The sequence below is a fragment of the Rhinoraja longicauda genome, chromosome 7 (assembly GCF_053455715.1).
Source record: "Rhinoraja longicauda isolate Sanriku21f chromosome 7, sRhiLon1.1, whole genome shotgun sequence".
In the NCBI taxonomy this organism is placed as follows: Eukaryota; Metazoa; Chordata; class Chondrichthyes; order Rajiformes; family Arhynchobatidae; genus Rhinoraja; species Rhinoraja longicauda.
In genome coordinates, this window is record NC_135959.1 from 53,811,704 (window position 1) to 53,838,124 (window position 26,421).

General features: G+C 40.8%; 2 protein-coding genes across 2 annotated transcripts in view; one reads left to right on the forward strand and one right to left on the reverse strand.

The window, feature by feature from the left end:
- LOC144595290 (E3 ubiquitin-protein ligase RNF149-like) overlaps window positions 1-9,114 on the forward strand; it is a 33,245-nt gene extending 24,131 nt beyond the window's left edge. Inside the window, exons 4-8 of the mRNA XM_078402599.1 lie at window positions 786-869; window positions 3,087-3,169; window positions 3,768-3,864; window positions 4,846-5,032; window positions 6,639-9,114. Of these exons, the coding sequence (XP_078258725.1) occupies window positions 786-869; window positions 3,087-3,169; window positions 3,768-3,864; window positions 4,846-5,032; window positions 6,639-6,709 (522 nt within the window). The 3' untranslated portion in view covers window positions 6,710-9,114. The remainder of the gene's footprint in view (window positions 1-785; window positions 870-3,086; window positions 3,170-3,767; window positions 3,865-4,845; window positions 5,033-6,638) is intronic.
- Window positions 7,741-25,911, reverse strand: cnot11 (CCR4-NOT transcription complex, subunit 11). Its single transcript, XM_078402597.1, has 7 exons — window positions 25,552-25,911; window positions 22,463-22,627; window positions 21,494-21,646; window positions 20,409-20,611; window positions 14,612-14,814; window positions 14,144-14,240; window positions 7,741-12,195 (listed from the first exon to the last, which is right to left on the reverse strand). Exons 1-7 carry the CDS (start codon window positions 25,868-25,870, stop codon window positions 11,998-12,000), a joined length of 1,338 nt encoding a protein of 445 aa, XP_078258723.1. The 5' UTR covers window positions 25,871-25,911; the 3' UTR covers window positions 7,741-11,997.
- Window positions 25,912-26,421: the final 510 nt, after the last annotated feature.

Genomic DNA, 26,421 nt, shown 5'->3' on the forward strand with positions numbered 1-26,421 from the left:
TGCACATGTCTAGTGCCCAGCATCTGTTTCAGGTGTAAATCCAGGCTACAAATATGAAAGGTGCCACTTTTCTGATACATTTTGTTGATGCGGCTCGTCTTTTTTCAATAAACCCATAAAATAGACATAACTATTTCTAATCCAAGATGTGTTAAATTAGTACAGATAACATAATGGGGTTTTGGTACATGGTCTCACAAGTTAAAAATGATATGGCTGCATATCTCCTGTTTTAAAAAAATCTAATCTAAAGTCAACATAATAATGGTCATTAAAACCAGCAAGAGCCTCAGCCGGAGAATGCTGGGAAATGTAAACCTGTCAGTTGGGCACTAAAATTGGGTGGTACAGTGGCACAGCTGGTGGTGCTGCTGCCTCACAGCACGAGATACCCAAGTTTGATCCTGATCTCGGGTGCTGCCTGTGTGGAGTTTGCATGTTTTCCCGGTGACTTCATGGGATTCTTCCTGGTGCTCGTTTCCTGCCACATCCCAAAGATGTATGGGTTGGTAAGTTAATTGTCCTCTGAAATTTGCCCCTCATGCCTTTAGGGAAAAGTGAAATAGCATAGAACTAGTGTGAACGGGTGATCAGTGGTCTTCATAGACTAGGCCAAAGGGCCTGTTTTCATGCTGTATCTTTAAACTATTTGGACTTTTCGATTACTTGAAATGTAATTTGGGTACAAACTGGTTAATGTGATTAAAGACATATAATCATTTGTCCAGTAATCATTACTGAAGGTAACAAAAAAATTAAAAATCAATTTTAATCATTTGTTACAGAACAAAAAAAACAAGAACAACAGGAAAGAAACCAAGAAGGCTATCGATAAACTTCAGCTTCACACTGTCAGGCATGGAGATAGGGTAAGACATGTTGGGGAGTTTGAGCAGGACCTCACAACCTGCAAGCAGTCAAGGGTTCTGCTAAAATAAGTTGTCTTTTATCCATCTCAGTATATTAATCTGATTATATTGAAACATTGAGGTATTTATTTTAAACTTTTTATTTCCTGTATCGTATTTTAATGTTTCTCTTTGTTTTAGCTATGTCTCTTGTCACTTGTAATTTATTTTAGTTTATATTGTTACTTTGAGATATGGAGGTTATCTCTCTATGATTCAGTCGAACATCTTATTGAGAAGAGTGGTGTTTTATTGCAAAGCATTGGCTTCAACCTAGAATATTATTATTCATTATGACTTTTCTACAATTTCTGATAAACTAAATTCTAGCCTGCCTGAAATCATTGATTGCTTTCTCCTCCGTAAAACTTTCTCTTAGTAATTCCCCATGGCACACGTCTTGCCTTCAGCTTAAGGGAGATAAGCTTGACATCTTATTGAATCCTGCTCTTTATTATTAAAGCTGGCAATTATTTCAAGATTTTATATAAATGCAAAGATGGCTTTTCGTCACTATATGCCATCTTAAGCCATCTTCCAACAATTGGTAGACAGAAGGAACTGCAGATGCTGGTTTACAAAAAAATACACAAAGTGCTGGATTAAGTGAGCCGAGCAGCCTCTCTGGAGAACATGGTTAAGTAATGGGGACCTTTCCTCAGACTGATGAAGAAGGGTTCCAATCCAAAACATCACCTATCCATGTTCTCCAGAGATGCTCTGACCCGCTGAGTTACTCCAGGACTCTGAGTTTTTTCCAGCAATTGGTGCCAGGAATGGTTATTGTTTCACAAAAGCCAAAACTATCCATTCAGCTGTAACTTCCACTTCCATTTCTTTGACACTGGGCCAAATGTCTCCAAATGTTCCTTGCTGGCTTGTTACAGAGCCGCACCTAAATTCAGATTATTACCTATCTCTTGCTTTTTTTTCTAATTTGACTTGTCCACAATATCTATCACCTGATTATTTGAATATATTTTGAGCAGATTAATGACGCCCAACTTTTGTTCTTGGGCCAGTGCAGGTTTATATTTTAAGTTGTACTATTCTTCTCACCTTGATCCTTTCAGATTTGTTGCTATCGCTCACGTCAAAGAAACAAAACATCCTTAACCTTGTGATCATTGCTCCATCTCTGTGCCTTGAGCATGTTCTTGCCTCCCATAGCATGTGTGTCCTTTCCTCAAAGGTGTGTTTAAATCCATTTAATCCAGTTTCCACCCAGCAGCAGTACTGAAACTGCCCATTTTAAATTTGCTTTACATTTTTTGAAACTGGCTGTGATAAACTATTCTTCTATACTTATTGACCTGTCTGTTTCTTCCATCACAGCCAAATACTCATTTGTCTCTAAAGGCTTATCTATTGTTCACTATTTGTATTAATTAAGTTGCAGCCAAAGAATAGCCTACAATAGATTCTTCCAATTTTGAATTTGCTGCAAGAGTCCCTGAGGGACCTATCTTGGCTCCTTTTTCTCAAAGTACCACCTTCAATAGTCAATAGTCGTTTATTTGTCACATACACATAAATGTGTAGTGAAATGAAACATTACCCGCAGTTGAACAATAAGACCAATAAGATTAATCAATAAAAATGCAATAACACATACAATCACAACTAACACCAAACAAAAAGAAACATCCATCACAGTGAGTCTCCTCCAGTCCCTCCTCACTGTGATGGAAGGCCAGAATGTCTTTTCTCTTCCCTGCCGTCTTGTCCCGCGGTCAGGCTGTTAAAGTTGCCACGTCGGGGCGGTCGGGGCTCCCGATATTGAAGCCCCCGCTGGACGGTGAAAGGTCCACGGCCTATTTCAGGCCGCGCCGGATGGTGAAAGGTCCGTGGCGGGCCGACCCAAGCCCCGCGATTCGGGGCGGGCGAACACGCTGCCTCTGCCGGAGCTCCCGATGTCGGCCCCCATCCAGGGGCCTGCGGGCTTCCGACGTCCACGCGACCCGCGCCGTTCTTGAACAACCCCAGTATTCCACAGATCTGATGAAGTTCTCGACCTTAAACATTAACTCTATTTCTCTTCGCACAGATGCAGGTCTAATCTGAGTATTTCCAACATTTACTGTATGAATTTTAAATTGCTGTTTTTTTTAAAACGGAGTCAAAATTGTCAAATAGAGATTGTGTCATTATCTAACTTTACCCTTTAACGCTTGTTAGGAAATTGATTTGGACATTGAAGGCTGCGCTGTGTGCATTGAAGTGTACAGATCCCGAGATGTTGTACGAATTCTCCCGTGCAAGTATGAATCTTTTGTTTAAAGTTGTAAATTGTGAATACTTTACCCTAGGCTTGTATACACTGGAATTTGGAAGGATGAGAGGGGATCTTATTGAAACATAAGATTATTAAGGGATTGGACACACTAGAGGAAACATATTTGCAATGTTGGGGGAGTCCAGAACCAGGGGCCACAGTTTAAGAATAAGGGGTAGGCCATTTAGAACAGAGATGAGGAAAAACTTTTTCACTCGGAGAGTTGTAAATCTGTGGAATTCTCTGCCTCAGAGGGCAGTGGAGGCCAATTCTCTGGATGCTTTCAAGAGAGAGTTAGAGCTCTTAATGATAGTGGAGACAGGGGGTATGGGGAGTGGGCAGGAACGGAGAACTGTGAATGATCAGCCATGATCACATTGAATGCCCTATTCCTGCACCTATTGTCTATTGACATGCAAAGGAATATCATGTTTATGTATAAAAATAACAATCGTTTAAAACGTTATAGAAAAGTGCTAGAATTTTGGAATATTTGTTGCTACAAAATAAGTAAATAAGCTGGGGTTGGAATGCAGTTTTAGTGTCTACTGCAATTAGTTTACAATTCTGTACCTATCCTTTAGGCATGTATTCCATAGAATGTGCATTGATCCATGGCTTCTTGAGCATCATACCTGTCCAATGTGCAAACTCGATGTCATTAAAGCACTTGGTTTTATGGTAAGTAATGGAAAAACAATTGGATAGAGCAGTTAATTATTCAGTTGATGCAAAATTAAGAGTGTACAAATAACAAAATCAATATTTTTAAATGTCATATTAGCTTTAGGACTCTTATCTTTGAGTTGGAAGCAGTGATTTCAACCTCACTTCAGAGAGTTGAGTGCATTTATCTGTGCACCATTTAAGCACTCTAGTGTAGCACTACAAAACAAAAAGCTCCATCTCCTGTGTAAGCAATGACACTTTGTCACATATACCTAGGTACAAGCATTCAACCACGTAAAATTGTACAGCATTCATCCCATAGGCAGCACACAAGTGTCGCCACGTATCTGGCACCAACAAAGTTACAAGAGTTTACTGAACATTCGTATGTTCGGTAACCTCTGGAGGGTGTTCGGTAAACACAGGGCAGCAGGTGGCCCCCCACTCGCTGTGTCTGCCTCGTTCTCTGCACCCACCCACCCACCGGGTCCCCTTTATTCTCGGTGGCCCCCCGCCGGGTCTCCCTCCGCTCTCGATGTCTATTTCGCTCTCGAGTTCTTCCTCGCTCTTAACAGTGCAGGTCCCAGCGACGCCGGTGGCTCAGGGCCGACTTTGGAGTCTGCAGTGGGCGAGCCGGGCCTACTGGCGGGTCCTCTGTCGGCAGTCCACAGAGGGCGATCCTCGGTCCTCTGACCGCAGTGATCGAGTCCTCGGTCTACGGCGGGTGGATCCTCCGTTGGTCCACTCTGAGCAGAGATCGTCAACGCTTTAAATGGCTGAAACGGATTTGTCAGAACAGCTGGACACTAATCTGGATTTTCTCCAAATTTTCTTTTTAACGCCTCTGCCTGCCCATATTTCTCTTTTTGATCTTCATTAAAGCCTATCTCTTGGATCAACATTTTGATCTCGTTTAGTCAAAGATGTGATTAGGAGAGAAATTATTTTTTTTAATTATCTTTTGTTGCTGACTACATTATTTATACCTGACAGATGGATACATGTGAAAATGTTGAAGTAGTTATACCAGAGGCAGTACCTGACAACATCCCAGGTGGCAATGCAAATGTTCCTCCACAAGATGGAGCTGAAGCAAGCATGCTCCCTGACTCTCCAACCTTTGAGTCTTTACAGCATGATGATAGACTAATAGAAGAGGATGAAGCTGTAGCCTTAATTGGTATGTAAATTTGTTCAAAGTTTCCGAATATAATAAAATTAATCTTCAAGCAGGCATAAATTATATAAAACTAAATGCATGTGAAGCTGCGGGGGAATTGGAGATGGACCAGGATAATATACCTGATAGTGGCACACTGGTAGCGTTTGCAATGGACGCAGTAGCATGTGGCACTATTAGAGATATACCTGAGATTCACAATGTTGTCATCTGGTTGTTCATCTTCCAGTCATTTGCAGTGTCTGGAGGACAGTGCACGACAATGTGTTCTAAGCAAATGTTCTAAGCAAATTTTAGTTTGATGGCTCCTCTTTTTTGCAATGATCTCGAGAAAAAAGGAGACAAAACAGTCAGGTAAGGAGAGAAGAGGAATTAAATGTAAAGGAGGGAGGCACATAGTTGGAAAGGAAGGGATAGGAAAGTGGGAGAAATAGGTACATATCAGGCACAGAGGGAGAACAGTGAGTGAGGGTTTCACAGAACCGTTGGAGAGAGGAGAACTTCAAAGTATACTTTGAGGTAGAGATATTCATGCACATTATTTCAGTAGAGGGCATGCTTTTTAAGCCTTCTATCACAGCTATGGGCATGATCTTCTACAGCATGTGTTCCATGTAACAAATTTCTCCAGGTACTACTTTGTAATATTCCATTTGCAATATGTTAATATCTAGATTTGGTTTTAAAGATCTAAACCTCCAGGAATTTATTTGATCAATCTTTTAATCTTGTTAACTGGTTGATGTTTCACCCTTAAATATAATGACGAGAAATGGGAACTTAAGAGTTTACGCTAACTGCTTGCCATCCACATGCACTTCCAGCATGTGAGCAAACAGAAAGCTTTGTGTAGGAAGGAACGGCAGATGCTGGTTTACACTGAAGATAGACACAAAATGCTGGAGTAACTCAGCAGCATATCTACAGAGAAGGAATGGGTGACATATCAGCCAGTCTGAAGTTACCTATTCCTTCTCTCCAGAGACGTTACTCCAGCATTTTGTCTTGACAGAAAGCTTTGGTAGCTCCTTCTCTTCCCCAGCAGAAGAATGGTACTGTGATTATACCTCATTGGAAAGCAAACGGGGATTTCATGTTCTGTAGAAAGCAACAACATGAACCATATTTGCTACAAAGATTGAAAGAAAGGATTCAATACTCCCTTTGAACAGGTGTAAACAAAATTATGAAAACTAAATATAAATGTTAAATTATCCACCTGTTGTTTAAGAGAATTTGCCCCACAATTCTACCTCTAGCTTCCAATCAATCTATTCCAGCTGGCATTGGAAGTCTGCCACCTCACCACTGCAAAGGGGCCATTTCATCAAATGCTTGCAATGTAAAATTGTAATGGTTCAATGCTCATTGAGCTCTCACCCCAGTTCTGCTAAGAGTAATTTTAGTATAAGATACAATAAAATGGGTTATTGTGAATTGGCGTATATATATTTATATACACACGTAATGTGCACAAAAAAATACCCCTCCCCCTCATCATTTCAAAGCTGTATTAGATTTGCTTGTTGAATATGTAAATTCTAGTAGTCAGCTTTTTTTTTTAAAGATTTTGTTCAAAACTTTCACAATTTTTTCCTTTCTTTAGAAGCAAGTTTAGAAAATCAAATAAATAGTGACAGTTCATCTTGCCCTATTGGATGCCCAGATTCCAGATGAATACTTCTAAAATTGGAAAGTGGTGTTCTCTTGAAGCACGAACGGTCATCGTGGGTTTTTGGAAGAAAAATGAAAATATTGTATACAGTTTGGTGTGTGCAATGAAATATTAGGTCATGTATTTTAATTTATCGCTTTGCAATTCTCTGTTTAACATAATCTTCCCTGTACAAAAGAAACATTGGGTCATTTTTCATAGGTGATGAAATACATTGAACTGGTAACACATGGGACTCCTGTTTATATATTGCAAAATTCCTGTTCTTCCACAATGTAGAAAATAAGGTACTTTGCAATTCATCATTTGTGATGCTGGAATTTTAAATCACTGGTTATATACGTGTCCATTTTGTCTGTTCTGTCTCTCAAGTATATTTGTAAATATGCTTATTTGATCACATTTTCAATGGATTTATATTGTCAATTTGTCAAATATGGATGTCTGGGGAGTTATTTGTAGCCAGTTGTCAGATTGTGATATTGTCAATGATCTTAACTGGACTAGTAACATATATTTCAGGGCATTATCCTGTTCTACCAGTTTGGCCCATTACCTTTCCACAATGTTTGGTAGATTTCTCTAAGTGGCTCCTATTTTAAGGATATTGTGCACTAATTTAGTTCCACCTGTAGCTGCACGAGTTCTCCATTAAAATGCACTAAAAAGATTGAATAATTAAACAAATGTTTGTTAAACATTTCAATTATCACGATGGTCATAAAAGACCAATATCATTAGATTAAAATTTCAATTACCTGCACTTCAGAACTTGTCCAAATTTACTGGTAAATTTTCCATAATTATAATTCTAATAAACTAATTAACTTTTGATAAAGCTGCATTACTGCTTCTTAACAATGTTAATACAATTATACTACCCATTATTGTAATATTGTCAAATTGTAAGGACAATTTGAAATTGGCAATATTTTATAATTATGCCAAACCAATAAGATCTTGTACTTCATTTTAATGTAACAGAGCAATAAAACAATGTGCCTTATGCAAATAAATTAATAACCATAATCTGCAAAATATATCATTGTGGTAGTAATTTATAAAACTGCATCAATATTTGGGGCAAAAATTCAAGAGATTTAAAACCAAATTCAAACAAAATTTACTCCTTATTGCTGTGTTATGGAATATTAACAGCTTATGACATATTACAAAAACATGGAAACGCATTAACATTTCATCCTGTTCAGTGCAGGTCACTGTTTGCCACCATTTTATTTTTAAAGTGAGCCCATAGATGCAAGCAGTGAGATACCAAAAGAGATGGCGTAATATCTTCTTTTATAGTAAATTAAATGCCAACATTGCTTTCTACAAAATGTAAGTTGTCATGAGAAGATTAACATGAGGCTGCATACTTGCAGTTCCTTTAGTAGAACTTGCTTCAGTCTGCCATTTCATTTATGTCTGGCTGGCTACAGTTTAAAAGGTTTCTTGTGAAGATTCTACGGTCAATTTGTAATTTTTAAACACGATGGGGATTTAAGGCTTTGGAGACCAGGCCCTTAGTGAAATTGTGTGCATGCAATAAACACATTCTGAACTGTGTAATTTTTGTGCATTTCAATTGTCTTTAACATTTTTCAGATGATTAAGTCATTAAGGACGAGTATAAATTCCAGCCTGCCTTTTTATTTCTTCAATTTCCACGTTACGAGGGACATTAGCATGTTAGAAAATGGACCCCACTATTGTTATACTGTGTATTTGTTAAGCAACTAAATGCACAAATAAGGATTTAATCAGCGTTATAAAATAGTGTGAATCTTATTTTTATGAATGAGGACTTTAGTGTGAATCTTATTTTTATGAATGCTACATACCTTATGGTGCACGAGGACAGAACATTTAACCCAATTTGGATCAACTAGACACGGAGGCTGAATTTTCCTACCTCTCTAGACATGGTGCTATTATTTTCAGTCCACTCGTTAAAATGAGGATCACAAACTAACCAGCCTGGAAGCAGAAAACATTGGCTTTACATTCTGTGGGACTACTTGAACAGAGTATACCCTGTCTTGGCTTTTACCCCTTCCTCAATTAAAGAAACAGACGAAACAATTCATTCTGGTTTGCAGGATCTTGCTGTTCAATTTAGAAATGAACTACAAATTTGGAAATACCTCATCACTTGAGTAAATTTACATTGAGTAAATCTTCCGGCAAAGAAAGTGGTAATCTAAAATGGTCTGATCGTACTTTGGATTTTCCATTGCTTGAACATCTGTACTTTTTCTTTCTTTTCGTCCCATTACAGCAACATTTGAATATGTAAAATCTCCATCAAATAAAACCTGACCCTATCATTGCCCTGATGCTGTGCTATTCTGTCAATTTGATTGAAAAAGTTACTCAGATATATTAAACTGTCGCATGACAACTCTATATTTCTGCTAAATGTTCAACGACTAACAAGTCATACATTTCTTGTTTAATCAGTTTTAAAGCAAACCTGTGCACTAGTGTACATGTTTTGGAACAAGATATTAACATCGAGTGCTTGTCAGGTATGTGCTCTGAGAAAAATCGGAAAGGCCGGCATGGTGGCGCAGCGGTAGAGTTGCTGCCTTATAGCGCCAGAGCCCCGGGTTAGATCCTGACCATGGGTGCTGTCTACAGTTTGTATGTTATCCCCGTGACCTGCATGGGTTTTCTCCAGATGGTCCAGTTTCCTCCCACTCCAAAGACATACAGGTTTGTAGGTTAATCGGCTTGATAAAATTGTAAATTGTCCCTGGTATGTGTGAAGACTCGGTGGGCCGAAGGTTTACAACGTTTCCACGCTGTATCTCTTTTTGACATTTTCTGTTGCTTTATTGTGTTGCTGTATCGGTCTTGCTTGTTCATTGATGTTAAAGATGGACACCTCATCCCTGATTAATCTGATTTAGCACTGCATACACATTGCACCGACTCTAATCTAGTTACTGGTTTTGTAGGATCAGCTGAGAGGTCTTTCTGTTTAGGATGTAATTTCTCCATTGAGACTGCCATTATTCATCATGACTGAGCTAGAATTCCCATCTGCATCTGGAACTGTGTGCTGAGAAGTAATCTCAGTTTCCATGCACCAAAACCAAAGGATAAATTAGTTTCAAATATTAGTTTGATTAAAGTGGCCATCACAATTTATCAATGTCTAGCTCACATCTTACGTACTATACTGTCCACAGATGGTGGAGTACAGAGCCAACAACATTCACACCATCAAGCAGTCTGCTTCATTCGTACTCCATCAATCATCCTATCCATTCATTCCCATCACCCCTAGCACGGACGTTACAGTGTATCATTTACAAAATGCATAGAGGTGACCTGTCTTATGGAAGGTTACATTTCTAGAAAACTACACAGAGTGATTTTCCAGAATACAGCTCCCATTGAATCTTATGCTTAAGTACAGATGCATTCCTATGGGATGTTTTTCCCTCATAACAAGCCATTTTATTGGCACTGACAAAGTGACCCACTGTTGCTATTTGACAGCTGAGGTCAATATTAGACCCTAGGGAAAGATTGGACAAGGGTTGTGCAAAAGAAAGAAATGTTGTCAATTTTTATTTTTACACACAATACTATGGGGCAGTCTGGTTTGGATATGACATTGCCATAGCCAAGTTCCTCATTTGCTTTTCATCTGCAAGGGATTATCTGATACACAAGGCTCACTGATTACAAAAGGGATGAGATCATTGAGAAAGGCAGCAAAGGAGTTCAGCTCGGTAATGATTTAAAGTGTGGTGACTTAGTGAAAGTGGAGCCACAGCCGAGGAATTACTTTAGGGAGAGGGCTATGGCTTCTGCAACTCCTCACAATGCCATGTATCGGAGAAATTGCCTTCCAGATGAAAATTGCAGCAGTGCAGCATTTTAAAGACATTTCCCTTGTCCACATACTGGAGAAAGTATTGCAAATAAGGACTCAGCTGTGACTGCCAATCCAATCAATCTTATTGCCCCCCTAGTATTGATCAACTAAAAATAAAAATTGACAATTTATTTTGCAGTATTCTTCCCATACTCCATAAACGTGTATTTTATTCCATATCTAGAAATGTTTGGATAGCGATTTGTGAGTTTGGTTAGTTCAGAAATCATAGGGGCGGAATTCAGGCCATTCAGCCCTACTTCAAGTTCGAGTCTAAGCAGCTAATAAAGTCTATTCTGCCATTCAATCATGGCTGATCTATCTTTCCCTCTCAACCCTTTTCTTCTGCCTTCTCCCTGTAACCAATAACCGTACTAATCCAGAACCTATCAATTTCTGCTTTAAAAATACCAGAAGACTTGGCTTCCACAGCCGCCTGTGGCAATAAATTCCACAGATTCACCACCTTCTGGCTAAATAAATCCCTCTTCATCACCCTTCTAAAGCTACATCCTTTTATTCTGAGAGCATATTTCCGTAACACGTGGTTGCCGATGTAGTTTAACACCTAGGCTACAGTAACAGCTAAAACATGTAATTTCTATTACCAGTGGGTTAATCTGTGCAAGGGAACATAGCCATTCAAATGCTTTGTCCAATGCTTTCACCAGGAGACTCATCACCACCACCATTAGGGCGATTATGGATGAGTAATAAATGCTCACCTTGCTAGTGATGCCCAGATTCCAAAAAAATTTGAACAAGCATACCATTTCCAACAGCCACAAATATATATGATTTACTTTCCATCTCCTGTAACTCGTCTGAATGTTCATGCTAGCAAGTGAAGTACTCGCAGGAACATGAACAGCTCAACAGTTTGCCCTGAAAATTAACAATTAATATCGCTCAATACATAGATCAATAACCAAGTATATGGTGCTTCATATTTCAGCATTTTAATTAAAACAAAACTTTTATAATCAATATCCATGAAGTTTCAATTTAAACATTGTTCACTTTCTTTTACTTTTGTACTTCATGAACTTTAAATCATTAATATGATAATTTGCACTATGTTTATACATACAGCATCAAGAATTGAAATTAACTGGTTGTATTCTTTTAAAGAAAGTATACCCCAAATTAAATAGAAGTCAGCAAAGTGATGTTCTTTGCTATACAACTCTACCCTCCCAAAATGTGACCAAGATGCTAATCAGTATCAGTTTGTATGCTTGTATAACAAGAAAATAAATCAGGTCCCATTTGGGTAAACTTGCTGGTTACGAAAGGCTTACGGTTTTGAAACAAAACTAGTTATTTTTCAGTTGTGCACTGAAATCACAGAAAAGTTTCCAATGAATTCCCGAGTTACATTGTGAAGCTTGCCTTCCTTTATTTAGATGATTTTGCTTCCGGAGGATTTTCTCCAGTATCCAGCGTTTTCAGTAACCTGAATAGGCCAGCTGCTTCTCGTATTCGGCTAAACTCAATGCAGAAGGCCTGCACTTCAATGAACAAGTCCTGGACGTTGATTATCTTGTTTCTGATTAAAGACTGGAGGAAGACACATACAAGGCGCACCAAACGGTTCTAAAAGATAAGAGAGTTAGTTTACAATTGATATGGGCGTTGGTGCTAAAATTTATAAGATAGTCTATTTTTCAATCTGAGAAACATTTATCGAATACAATTGATCTGCAGTATATCTTACACAAAATTATAATTGATACAAGGGCAACACAGTGGTGCTGCGGTAGAGTAGCTGCCTTACAGCAAAGGAGACCCAGGTTCGATCCTGACCTCAAGCGCTGTCTGTACAAAGTTTGTATGTTCTCCCCGAGACCATGTGTGTTTTCTCCAGGAGCTTCAGTCTCCCACACTCCAAGTATAGGTTTGTAGGTTAATTGGCTTTGGTAAAACTAAATTGTCCCTAATGCGTAAGATAGTGCTAGTGTACAGGGATCACTTTTTGGCGCAGACACAGTGGGCCAAAAGGTCTGTTTCCACGCTGCATCGCTAAACTTAAAAACTAAAATAAATTGATCTTTTATTTCACCAAGTAATATTGGGAAAACTCCACAAATACCAGCAGGGCTAATTAACCCTTCTTCCCTTGCAATCCTTGACCCAGTTATATTCACACCGTTACTCCCTTTAAACCGGAAGATCCAAACAGTTGATGCCTATATCCAAATTTGCACCAGGCCTTATTAATCCATCTTCCTGACCCACACGGAAATGATCGAGCAACATCTTGACTTAAGTCCTATTCTGGTTTTCAAATCTGGCTACGATTTGAACCCTCCCTGTATCTGTATAGATTTCTCTGGTGTTATAGTGCACCTCTGTGCTTCTGAATTTTTTCATCTGTGCTTACCAGCTGTGCCATGTCCTGTTAGCACATTCCAAATCCTATTTTTTTCACTGGGGCAAATTTAAGCATGACAAGCACCATAATTTAAGTTCATTCGATGTCAAAGCGTATTTGGGAAACATCATAGTCCAGAGAGCTTGAAAAGCAACTTGTATGAATGTAAAAAATATTCAATGAGAAACCAGTCTTGAATTTAAAAGGCAATTTTAACGATGCAATGGGTTTAGAAAAATATATTGATATCAACAAGCAAGGTCCTGAATCCTAGGCAGTGGAGCCCGTTTGCTGTAGCTGGAGAGATAGGGTCCAAGACACAGCAGAAGGGACCAGCCAATTAAAGGTTCAAAAGGAGGAATTCAATCACACAAAGGATCGGCATTCCTGCTTCGGAACACTGCATATGCTCAATTGTTTAACATATTCCAGGCAGGAACGACAGACATTTGGATACCAAGGGAATCAGGAGATTGGGGATCCCTACCAGGATCAAGGGGCTGCACGGCCTATTTATATTTTTACTTCCCATGTTAAGTTCTTGATGCTTTACATAAATAACTCTGCAAGATAAAGGGCACCAAAATGTGTGTTTTACATGATCTTCAAAGGGGAGGGAGAGCCACACAGGGGGGTAATGGAATAAGAATAATGCAGGATGGAATAAGAAAAATAGAAAAAGATTGAAGGTAAACAGTCAGTCCAAATGGGAAACTGGAAGGTCATAAGAAAAAAAAAAGCCAACCTCAAAGCCCCACCAATCACACATGCTGTGAGTAGTTTGTCTACTGCAAGCTAGTCAAAGGGGGAGCAGCAGAAATTATTTAAACAATTTCTTGATGTATGCTTTAAAGCTGACCAACCGAGTAGGTACTCATCAGATCATCAGGGTGAGGAGGTCCCCTGGCGTACTGCAGGCCTGACTCGCCTGCTGCAAAACCGGGAACCTGCCCAGAGTGAAGCCTGGTCCCTGAAGACTGGAATCGGAGGGAGCAGGATGGAGGGAGGTGGCGGATGCCGGATAAAAGGCCTGGTAAGTATAACCGGCGGGGTGGCGGGTGGTTTGAACCAGAGAGGCATTGTCTAATAGTGAACAAGAATATAAATCCAATTTACAGAGGAGCACACATTAACAGCAGAAAACATATTAATAATGAACATGTTCATTACCTGCATGTATTTATCCTTGATCTGTTCACAAGTGGAGATACAATTTGAAATATAGAGGTGAATAAATTCCGGAGGAAGATCAACAGCTGTGGTTAACCTACAAAGTAAGCAAGAAATCAGTCAGCTGTGTTCACACCTGGTCATGAAGTTTGGTAATAAAACAAATTATAGAATTTAAGTATTTTTGAAGTTGACAGACAAGTTAAATTTTAACGTGCTAGACATTTTAAGTATCAAACTTCCAGAATCAAGTGAATTCATGCTGTGAATACGTCAAAGGAAGACAGAATTGGGATTGACAGATGGATCAACAAGATGCCATTAAAACAAATCCCTCACAGCGCAAGCTATCCATCATTATTCAAGTTTGTACATTTTGAAGAATGTCAAGGGTGGTGCATTCTATGTGCAAATTTCTTGGGTAGTGCAGTGCTAAAATAAGGGAAGAAACAAAAGAATATAACTCACCTATTTACAACTTCCATGGAATGAAGAGACATGTCCATATTTACAAGTACAGAAAAGTATTCTGTAATCTGGCTTGATTGCATTAGCTTCAGTAACATCTCTATTGCCACCAAAGGGTTATTTTCTACCAGATCAGGCAGCTTGACAGGAGTCAGTCCAATATGGTAAACTAGCTTTGGATCTTTTTCGAGTTCACCCAGGAGCTATTATAAAAGAAATTAAGTAAATACCTTTGTTATTTCGATGCAGTAAAATCAGTTTTTTTAAATTGATAAATCAAATAATTAATCATAAATAAGTATAGAAGATTTTTATCTTTTTTATTTTTATCCAGTGCAGCACAGGAACAGACTGTTCGGCCTGATGTCTGTGCCAAACATTAACACCAAGTTAATCTGCCTGGAAATGAGAGAAGACATATCCTCAACGTAAACCTCAGATTGCTTCATAAGCAGTTTTACAGCAATTACCCTGAAAGCAGTTAAACTTTATGCATAAATTATGCATAAAACTGAGAAATTACATTGTAATTATTCAAAAGTCACTTAATATTTAATATATAAATTAAAAGATCACGCATATTTTAAACATTGTACACATACAATAAATGTACATTAAAACACTATTGTAATCCCTTTATGGCCTCAGATTCCATTCTTCAATTCTGGTCTCCTACCCTCTCTCCCTCAACTGTGACAACTGCTTTCAGCTACCGAGGTGCCAAATTCTGGAATTACATAGAAAATATAGCACAAGAACAAGCCCTTCAGTCCACAATATCTGTTCTGAACGTGATGCCAAGACCAGCTCTTATCTGCCTGCACATAATCTATATCCCTCCATTAAGCCTCTAAATTCCATTATTGTATCAGCCTCAACCACCAGCCCCGGAAATGTATTTCCAAACATTTTGTTTAAACTTTGTCCCTCTCACCTTACAGTTATGCCCTCTAATGGGGCCTAATGAAAGTCCTACGCCTTGACCTATGAAAGCAAGCATATCATATGCCTACTCTACCACTCTACTTGTATTATCACTTTCAGAAGGTTATTGGCTTGCAGCCAAAGATCCCTCTGTACATCAATGCTGTTTAGGGTTGCGTTATTAATTGTACATTTCCCCCTTACATTTGACCTCCAAAAGTGCAATACTGCACACTTGCTCGGATTAAACACCACTTGCCATTTCCCCGCCCATTTTTATATCTGATCTATATCCCACTGAGGTCCCTGCGAAACTCCACTGGTCAGACCACCAGCCTGAATATTGTCCCTCCACCACAACCTTTTTGGCCATTTAAGGTCCCCTTACTTTGCCACCTGTAAGCTTGTTCTGAATCCATACAACCAAGTCATTATTAATCCCATGTATCTTCTGGATCAGCCTACCATGGAGGACTTTATCAAATGCCTTACTAAAATCCATGTAGAGAACATCCACCACCCTACCCTCAATCAGGTTTGTCACCTCCTCAAACACTCAACCTAGTTAGTAAGACACAACCGCTGTGTACTAAGCCATGCTAACAATTCCTAATTAACTCATTCTCTTCCAACTGGGAGTAAATCCTATTCGGAAGAATTCTCTCCAATGACTTCCTTTCGGGCCTATAATTCCCAGAATTCTCTCTACTTCATTCTTAAATGAAGGGACACTTTGGACCACAAGTCATAGGAGCAGAATTCGGTCATTTAGCCCACCCTAGTGCTCTGCAAGAGCCCAACACCTCCTCCTCCTTAATCACAAATTGCCCGTACAAATTAATATTCTCCACACTTATCTCACTGTCCTCCATGTCCATCTCCTTGGTGAAAACAAGTGTACAGTACTTGTTTAGTACCTTGCCTACATCCCCAGACTCCGAGCACAAATCCCCTCGTTTATCTGTGAGTGGTTCTATCGCCACCCTGATTACCCTCTTGATTTTTTTTTAAAAATCTGGCTCACCAAAGCCATCTGTGGCCCCTTTTAGCCATTCTAATCACCCACTTGAGTTATTTCCTCCTTTCTTTATGTTCTCGAAAGACCTTGTCTGATTCTATCCTCTTAAACCAAATGTATAACCTTTTTGGTCATTTAAGGTCCCCTTACTTTGCCACCTGCATCCCTCCTCCTCACTGGAACATGATGGTCTGAACATCGATCAACTGGTCTTTAAACGATTCTTACATGTCAGACAAGAAACTTACCCAAGAACAACTGCTCCCAATGTGCCCTCCTGAGCAACTGCCTAATAACAGTGGAGTTTGCCTTACTCCAATTTAGTACCTCCCCAAGGTCCAGCCTTCTTCCTATTCAAAACAATCTTTAAAAAAATGGAGTTGTGATCACTATCCCCAAACTACTCTTCCACTGAAACATCAATCACCTGGACAGGCTTATTTCCCAGCACAAAGTTCAGTATGTTCTCTTCTCATGTTGGATTATCCACAAGTTGTTTCAAGAAACCCTCTTGAATACACCTTGCAAATTCTGCCCTTTGGCATTGAGCAAGTCCCAGTCAATATTGGGAAAGTTAACATCATTCACTAAGACAACCCTGTGCTTTGGCTTCTTTCAGTAATCTGTTTATATAAGTTTCTCTATCTAATTCCATTAGAGTGCTTGCATCTTTCTTATTTCTAAGCTCTACCCAAATCACCTCAGTGGATGAACCCTCCAGTATGTCCTCTCTTAAGTGTCACCACGATAGTCTCCCTGAATAGTAGCTCAACTTCTTTACCTCTTTTGCCTCATTCTTATCCACACCTGAAACATCAAAACCTCGGAACATTGAGCCACCAGTCATGTACCGATGCAACCACATTTCCGCAATGACAGCAGTCCCAAACACTAATCCAGGCCAAGTCCATCTGCTTTTTCCACAATAGTCCTTGCATTAAAATAAACGCACTTCAGCTTATCAGCATCACCATACTCCTTCTCCTCACCCTGCCTGTCCTTCCTTTGAGACTAACTGGTCCTAACATCTACCTTCCCATCACTCTTTCCAATTTCGCACCTACTCTTCTGGTTCTCACCCCACTGCCTCTAGTTTGAACCCTCCCGAGTAGCACTAGCAAACTTCCCTGCAAGGATATTGGTCTCCCTCCAGTTCAGAGGCAATCCATCCCTAATTCCTGATTTTCTTCCCTAATCTCTTCAATTCTGCATCTTCTTTAGCTAAAACATTTGGTCAGCTGCACAAATATTTTAAATTGGTGTCAAATCTTGCCTGCCATCTGGCATTATGAAATATAATGGGACAATTTACTGCAAAAAGCTATGCAAATGCAAGTTGTTGCTTTGTTACAGACTATAGTAATAAATATAGAAATGGATGTCAGGTAAAAGTAAACTCAAAATAATTTTCTCCTTTCCCCTATGATGCTTGCTCCGAGCAAATACCAACCTGTAACTTTCTAATGAAAGAAATTTCCCTTTACTCTTACTGTTTTTGTCCTCCATGCGGTATTATTGAAACATCGTCTCAGTTATGATATCTTAATAGGTGTCTTTAAAACTAACCACAATCATGGCATTCCTTTATCCTCAATTATTTAAATAATTATACAGATAGTCATGCCAACTTATCTTGCATTAACTACTAATTAATAGACCTAATTAACCAGTGTGATGTTTTCTTTTGTATTCTTTGGAATCTCACCATGTATTAAAAGCATGAGGTTTACTGAAGACTAACTTCTGTATTAGTTCTGCCTTTCCTTTGTTATTCATCCACCACAGTCCAGTTCTCTAATTTGCATTAATTTTCATAGAGGGTTGGATAATCTTTTAGAGCATCTGGAGCCTGAGGAAGCAGGTGCATGTTTCCAGTACAGGAATTTTCTTATTTTCCACATCAATAGTCTGGAGGAAAACGGCAGGCAACAGATTTTCAGCCTCCACTTTTGCACTCTGAGCCCAGGGAAATGACAAACATGGCAGTGTGCTTCATTCATCTGCTTGGCTTACGCTCATCAGCACAATGAAGACACTCCCCAACTTACGCAAGGGTTACATTCTGTAAAGCCCAAGGCAAGTCAGATTTTATGTAAGTTGGAATCATCATAAGAAAACAAAGAACTACAGATACTGGCTAATACACAAAATGACACAAAGTGCTGGAGTGACTGGAGCAGCTTCTCTGGAGAACATGGGTAGGTAACGTTTTGGGTCGGGACCCTTCTTCAGACTGATTCAGTCTACTGAGTTATTCCAACGCATTGTGCTGTTTAACCTTAAAGCTAGATGCTGATGCCGCTGATCTGCACCAACAATCCCTTCTTCACCAGTGGCCACATGATCCGGTTGATGCGGCTCATGTTGTAGCCCCTGGCTGACAGCGCTTTATTCAGGCTGTCCCTGCACTCGGTCACCCTGGGGCTGCCTACCCTCTCACTAACTCCTGCTTCTTCCTTTCTGCCTCTTTGCCAAGAAAGGTCAAAGTTTCCATTTGGAACAAATCTATGTATTTTGCGTCCACACACCTGTTACCTTCTCAGCCTCCAAAAAGCCATGTTATCCCACTGCACTATATTAAAAATAACTTTAGGCTTGGCTCAATTTTTTTATGTCTTTCCTTCCTACTTTAATTTCACCCTTGCACTTTCAATAATCCTCCAATTGTTCTAAAGTATTGAGCTGTTGGTATCTGATAAGTTTACCTTTTTTGTCTTATGCTACTCAACGTGCTTCTGGATATCAAGCAGTATCCAGACTTAGCAACAAGCTTTTTCTTAGTGGTAATATTAGCACCTCTATTCCTTCAGCAATTCCCTCTTATACTAACTTACCATCCAATAGTTATTTTCACTCCATTTTTGCCAAGTCATTTATTAACCCAGAAAAGATGGTCTTACTCCAACCAAAATCTTTGACTCTGAATAAGAGTCTCGACCCGAAAAGTCACCCATTCCATTTATCCAGAAATGCTGCTTGTCCCGCTGAGTTACGCCAGCATTTTGTCTATCTTTAGTTTAAACCAGCATCTGCAATTCCTTCCTACACAAAACCTTTGACTCTTGATTCATCTTTGCCTTTTCCCAAAGCTTACTAGATCTAACTGCATTATGGTTGCTGCCACCAATATTTTCTCTAACTCAATAACTACCATCTGCTAAGATTTGTTTTCTTAAATCAAGTTCAGAACTACCCTTTCTCTTGTTGAGATTGTGATGATTGGGTTTTAAAGGTGTTGCACCCTCCATACTTTTTGCACTGCTTGCATCTGTGAAGGATTGATGAAATCCATATTACTTATGCATTGTTTTTATGTCTGTCAAAATCCTGCCTGTATATTTCTCATTGTTCTAACAGTTGGGGAAAGTAAGGTAATCTTAGTTTTCTCCCAAGAGTTTGATTTCTCGACTTTTTTCAGTTCCACTGCATGTTGAATTTTTAAGCATATCATCCTTATTCAGGTGTAATTGATTATTTCATATCTCTCTCAACTTCAGGCAATTTTCAAAATTAGGCTCAATACTTATTGCTATATTCTCTAATGGTCTATAGTTGGCTTTGGAACGCATAGTTATAGACAAGTAGCTTGAGTACGAGAAAATCACGACCTTTCACATATACTAATCGACTTAGCCCAATCCATGCAGGACTTAAAACCCACATTAAAACCACTCTACCTTTGCTATCTTTATGATCACATACTATCTGGTCATGAGAGTTGTCACTTAATGGCAAATAAGATATCAGGATTTACCACATGGTTCTGGCAAACAGAGCTGCAATCTCCAAACAGAGAATATTGGTGGTGTTTTGTATCAATGGTCCTAATGACCCAGCTGTTTGATTTGCAATTACCTGTGTTTGTTGCTGTGCAGACAAGGGACTCTTGAAGGCCTTTGCCATGATGCGCTTAATTTCCACCCCAGTGCTGTTTTTAACACACATGGTTTTATCCCACTGGATTGTATGATCAGGTTCTGTGGGGTTTAGCCAAGCTAGCTCATCTTCACATACATGAAGTGGAGGAGCAGGCCGAATAAACTCTGGCCGAAAGTGACCTTCACACGAGAGAAAAAGAACCGTGATTAATTTTACTATTCCATTGGAACAAAAATTGATAAGAAAAATGTATTAGCCTGCAATTTCCTGGTAATTGCCAATAATTCAGTGTGGTGCTCCAGCACACCCCACATAACTCAATAGAAGTTCATGATTTTCTCATAATTGAGTCCACAAGCACGTCTCAAACTTGCTGAAGGGTCCACCATTCTGATTGCACTCTTACAATGGACTCCTTGGATTGGCTGCAAATTTTCTCCCATTCCACTAATTGCTGTCTTAACCCCGAGCAATATTTACAATCAGGGAAATGAAAAATGTCTTTTTTTTAAATAAGACATCAATCCATTTATTTTCTTTAACAACTTCAAAGAAAGCTTCTTGCCTCAGCCCAGTTTTCTTGTTCCGCCAACATTTTACCAGCTAAGCACTTCACTATCCACATTATAGGAGTCAATGCAGTGTGAAAGACTGAATACTCTTTATGTGCAGAAGATCTTCCTCAAGTTAACATGAATAAAATCCCCAGGAATCATTCAATTCATGTAACTTGTGCAAGATTGCAAATCACTGCACGCATCAATGAAGTGGCATTAGCATGGAAATGCAGCCAAGCCTATTTTTTGCTTCTTTCCTTGTGCAACAGTGCTATATTTGTGAGGTGGACTAGATGGCCTCAACTTTAATGATGGTGGCCATTTATGAAATTACTACTAACTCAGTCCCACACCAGAAAGGATGGCTTTCTGTGCTAAGTGACTTGTCGTAACAAAAGCTAGTAAAACAAATTCATTTAATGTACTGGACCAAGTTGAACTCACATTTTGCGAGAGACAAACATTTTAAATTCTTTCTTTGGATATTAATTTAAGAGCACCTACTTTCTATTGGTGGCCTTGGTCCACTCACTAAGGCCTCTATGATTTGAGTTGCTACAGAACTGTCAAATCCAGAATTAGAAGAGTCGGGATCAGGATCGGGGAGTATGCTTGGAAAACTGGCTTTGCTCTGTGTTGGTAATTCAGACTGGCGCTCTGCAGAATAAATAAAGATTAGATACAAAAATGTACAAACGATATTGAGAAAACATCATACAGTTCCTTACAACGATCATCTGAAACCTATAATTCTTTAAACACAAAGTCATTCTGTAAAGGCTGCAGAATTGAACTAATGAACAATTCTCCTGTCAATCACATTGGAATAAGTGACTAAGATTGACTTTGTACATATAATTCATTTGTAATAATCCTTCATTTCAATTTTTCTGGAAACAACATCCTTCCTATTTTGAAAGAGGTTGCAGTAGTTACTGTCACATGTTTGCTGTTCATTCTCTTTAAGCAGACTATTTTCATGAGTGCATTAACTGTTTATTATACAATGGATTATCAACTATAAATCCTGTGCAATGTCGATATAGTCCATTGACAATACTATTTCAGCCTTTTCTGTACTTCATAATACACATACAATTTCATGTCCATTAAAGCTTTACCAATTCTATTTTTGTAAATCAGTTTAGAATTGCCTAAATATGACAGTATTTTGAAATTTTGTTTCAATCTGCTAAATTTTGTTGAGTAGCAACAATAAAGCAAAATCCCAACAATTCCAGTCACAGGCAGGCTTGTTTCTTTCTTATTGCTAAAGTTTCAGAATCTTGTCAAAGTAATTCTAGCAATTATTGGTATATAAAAAACCCCTCTATATGATAACTGCAGTCTACATTTTGCGAGTTGCAAGAAGAATGCGCATTCATAAGGTAACAATAGAATTCCGTATTCTTGGTTTTGCAGGCAAGGTATGCGGCCACAGCTTTGTAAAAAGTATACAACAATTTCACTCACCTGCTAAAGCCAGTTGCAAGCCACTAATGTCTACATTCTGAGGCATGTTACCGACATCCATACATGCAATCTGACGGGGAGTCTTCTTAAAAAGTTCTCTTGGAGGAGCCAGCATTAACTGAGAGAGGAAAAACCTCTCCGGAGGTGTAATAGGTGGCAAAAACCCTGTCATACAAAACAAGGGTTCAGACTTGAATTTATTACATAAGGATAATTAAATGTTAGCAACTGCAAAGCATGTAAAATCCAAATATCATCCCAAAGAATTCTGAATATTGATTATTTGTGATGTATATCATGGATCTTTATTTGCATTCATAAGAATTCTAATTACCCAGAGGAATTATCTTGAAAGACAATTCTTACTTAAATAGCAGATTTGACTCATTTGGCTGGAATGCCTATTGTGCATTCACTCTTTGATGGAAAACACCGCCACACAGCTAGCCCCAGTTTAACCTCAACTGCAATGTTCATGTTGTAGGTCTGTGATGAAGGTCGACTTATTTTCTGCATTATGCATGGAGACAGTTGTAGACAATTCACAGCTAGCCCATGTGGAATACCAAAAGTGATTAGATTTATACTATAAGTATTAAAATGTTCTGAAAGGAGTCTGCACATTATATTGGAGGATCATTCAAAGTCATCCTCCAGTATATCTATCTCATCCAGTACCAATTACTTAAATAGAATAGAATAGCCTTTATTGTCACCCAAAAACATGTTTTTGGACAAAATGAGGTTACCCACAGTCAACAAAGTGAAGCAATAAAAAGGAAGCAATAAAACACACAATTACAAAACCAACATAAAACACAAAACATCCATCACAGTGAGTCTCCTCCAGTCACCTCCTCACTGTGATGGAAGGCCAGAATGTGTCTCTCTTCCCTGCCGTCTTCTCCCGTGGTCAAGCTGTTGAAATTGCCACGTCGGGGCGGTGGGGGCTCCTGACATTGAAGCCCCCACCGGGTGGTGGAAAATCCCGTGGCCTATTCCTGGCAGCGCCGGACGGTGAAAGGTCCGCAGCGGGCCGACCCAAGCGCCGCGATTCGGGGCGAGTGAAGACGCTGCCGCTGCTGGAACTCCCGAAGTCGGCCCCCGCCCAGGGACCTGCGAGCTTCCGACGTCCACAGGGTCTATGGCCCGCGGCCGAAGCCTCCGAAGGCGAGTCGCAGCCGTACTTGCAGCGCCACCACAGCCTCCGAAGCCAGCCAGCTCCGCAGGTGGTGAGTACAGTCTGGTCCGCGGGCTCTGCGAACCAGAGCCCCAGGTGGTCCCAGATGGAGGCCGCCAGCTCCAGGTGTTTGGCCGATGGTAGGCCACAGCGGGACTGGAGACACGACCCAGAAAAAAGGTTGCGTCCGTACGGAAGACAATTTTTATAGTTCCCTCCCCTACACAACCACAAAAAATACATCACATCCAAACACTATAATTAAGGCAAAAAACCAAAAAAAACACAAAAAGACAAACGGACTGCAGGTGAGCCGCAGCTGCTGCACAGCGCCGCCACTTCCTGTGTCAAATGTAACTCGTCTTTCAAACAGGTAGGAATTTACTCAATTAGCAGCTGAACTACAGAGAAACATGTTTTACAATTTCATCCAATATGTCTTTAAAGCTCATTGACCGGCTGCAATTTCTAGAATGGTGGAAACATTTTTAATATTGTAAAATGTCTGTAACGGTCTTAGCGCAGTTCTGCACCCCCCGACCTGGAACATCTGAACATGAAATGCCGTACCTTTCCCAGGGAATTCACCTCTACCATCTTGTGGGAGGTCCACATACCACCCTAACCCAACGGCAGAGTGGCACTGGGTGAATTATACATGGTCATCAATTACCTCATTGAAACTTACTGAATAGGGAAAGGCCTGGACAGAATGGATGTGGGGAGGATGTTTCCACTATTTGTAGAGTCTAGGACCAGAGGGCACAGCCTCAGAATAAAAGGATGTACTTTTAGAAAGGAGATGAGGAGGAATTTCTTTTGTCAGAGTGGTGAAGCTGTGCAATTAATTGTCAAGGATGGCAGTGGAGGCCAAGTCATTGGGCGCATTTAAAGCGGAGATTGACAGGTTTTTGATTAGTAAGGGTGTCAAAGGTTACAAGAAGAAGGTAGAATGGGTTGAGATGGAAAGATAGATGAGCCATGATTGAATGGCAGAGTAGACTCGAATGGCAAATGGCCTAATTCTGCTATCGAAATCGCTAATAGTGGTAGCCACTGTTTACACCCAGATAGGGCCATTCTACCTCTTCACTCTCCTCTCACCCAGATGGAGCATCGTTCACTTCCCTGTATCCTCCTGCCCTGATAGGACAATTTCCTTCTCTCTCTCCTCCCCACCTGGGTAATTTCCCCTTCAGCAGCACTTCTCCCTCTCGCAACTCCCACCTTTCCCCTTTTTCATCTTCTATTGCTCAGAAGTGATGGCATCTACCTCTACCCAGCCTTAATTTCTGTCCCTCAGAAGGAACACCCAGTTCTCGAGTATCCTTTTTGCCTCCCCAATGTTGGCCAGCATCCTCCTTCCCCGCCTCTCCCCAGACAGGCGGATATCCACCTTTCCATCCGCCATCTACCCACTTTCAATCTTTCTTCCCTCATCATCCCTTCTTCTCCACCAGTGAGTCCCCACTCTGGTCAGGATTGCAGCTCTCACCCCCACACCAGTAAACACCCTGGATTGCAAAGCATAGAAACAAGGAACCACAGATGTTGGTTTACACAAAAGGACACAAAATGCCGGAGTAACTCAGTAGGTCAGACAGGATCTTTGGAGAACAGGAAAAGTTAACCGTACGGGTCGGAACCCTTCTACAGACAGATTCTTCAGTCTGAAGGGTCCCGACCCGAACCGTCAACTATTCAGAAAAAGACACATTGATAGAAACATAGATTGAAACTATTCATAGATTCATTATTCATGTTCTCCAGAGATGCTGCCTGACCCGCTGAGTTACTCCAGCACTTTGTGCCCTGGGTTGCAATGTCCAGGGAAGGAGTGAAAGTGACTTTCTGCAAAGCGAAGGCTGGACACAGCGTCCAAGTGGAGCCAGTGGCGATGCCCACTTACCGAGCAGCGGCCTGTCCTGCTCCTCGGCCGCCGGGCCCGCGTTCAGCAGGTGCGCGAAGACAGCGGCGAAGGGGTTGGCGGCCAGTGGCTCGGTGCGATACATCTCCCACAGCAGGTAGAGTGCGGTGAGGCGCTGCTGCGGGCTGGGCAGCAGGTCGGGCTGCTGCAGCAACATGACGAGCGTGGAGCCGAGGCGGAAGTGGTCGTGCTTGCCGAAGTAGTGGTGGAAAGCCGTGGACAGGCCCTCGAAAGTGTTGCTCGTCGCCTCCTCGCAGATGATGCCGATCAGGCTGCTCAGCTCCTTGGGAGCCAGCGTCATGGTCGCCAGGGCCAGGGGAAGGGGCAGGGGAGCCCGCCGCCGCCTCCTCCTCCGCCGCCGCCGCCGCCGCCTCCTCCTTCTCCTCCGCCGCCGCCGCCGCCCCCTTCACCGGCCCGGAGCATCAAACATCCGCTCGGCTGCAACGGCGGGCGGGCGAGTAGGCCGCGGGAACTGCCGCAAACCGACGCGCTCACGCCTCGTGCCCGCGCGCCGTGCTCGTGCCCGCGAGCCGTCGCCGTGCCCGTGCCCGCTCGCCGTGCCCGTGCCCCCGCGCCGTGCTCGTGCCACCGCGGGACACCAACTTCAAGATGGACGCGAAGAGCTGGAGAAACTCAGCGGGGACAGGCAGCATCTCTGGAGAAACTGGCTGTTGTGTTTATCGACCAGTTATGTTGCTGCAAGTAACAATGTCATTGTTATGGAGATAGATGCAATATGCTGGAGTCACAGTTTAAGCATAAGATGAGGGAAAATAACTTCTTCACCCAGAGAGTTGTGAATCTGTGGGATTCTCTGCCACAGAAGGCAAGTGGAGGCCAATTCTCTGGATG

Bases quoted from the DNA above. Each gene is read 5' to 3' on its own strand.
- cnot11 (XM_078402597.1), bottom strand. From the start codon at position 25,870: ATGACGCTGGCTCCCAAGGAGCTGAGCAGCCTGATCGGCATCATCTGC. The intron at 22,628-25,551 runs GTAAGTGGGCAT...TTTGTATGACAG, and splicing joins GCAGGACAGGCCGCTGCTCG to GGTTTTTGCCACCTATTACA. The intron at 20,612-21,493 runs GTAGGTGCTCTT...TCTCGTGTGAAG, and splicing joins ACCAAGGCCACCAATAGAAA to GTCACTTTCGGCCAGAGTTT.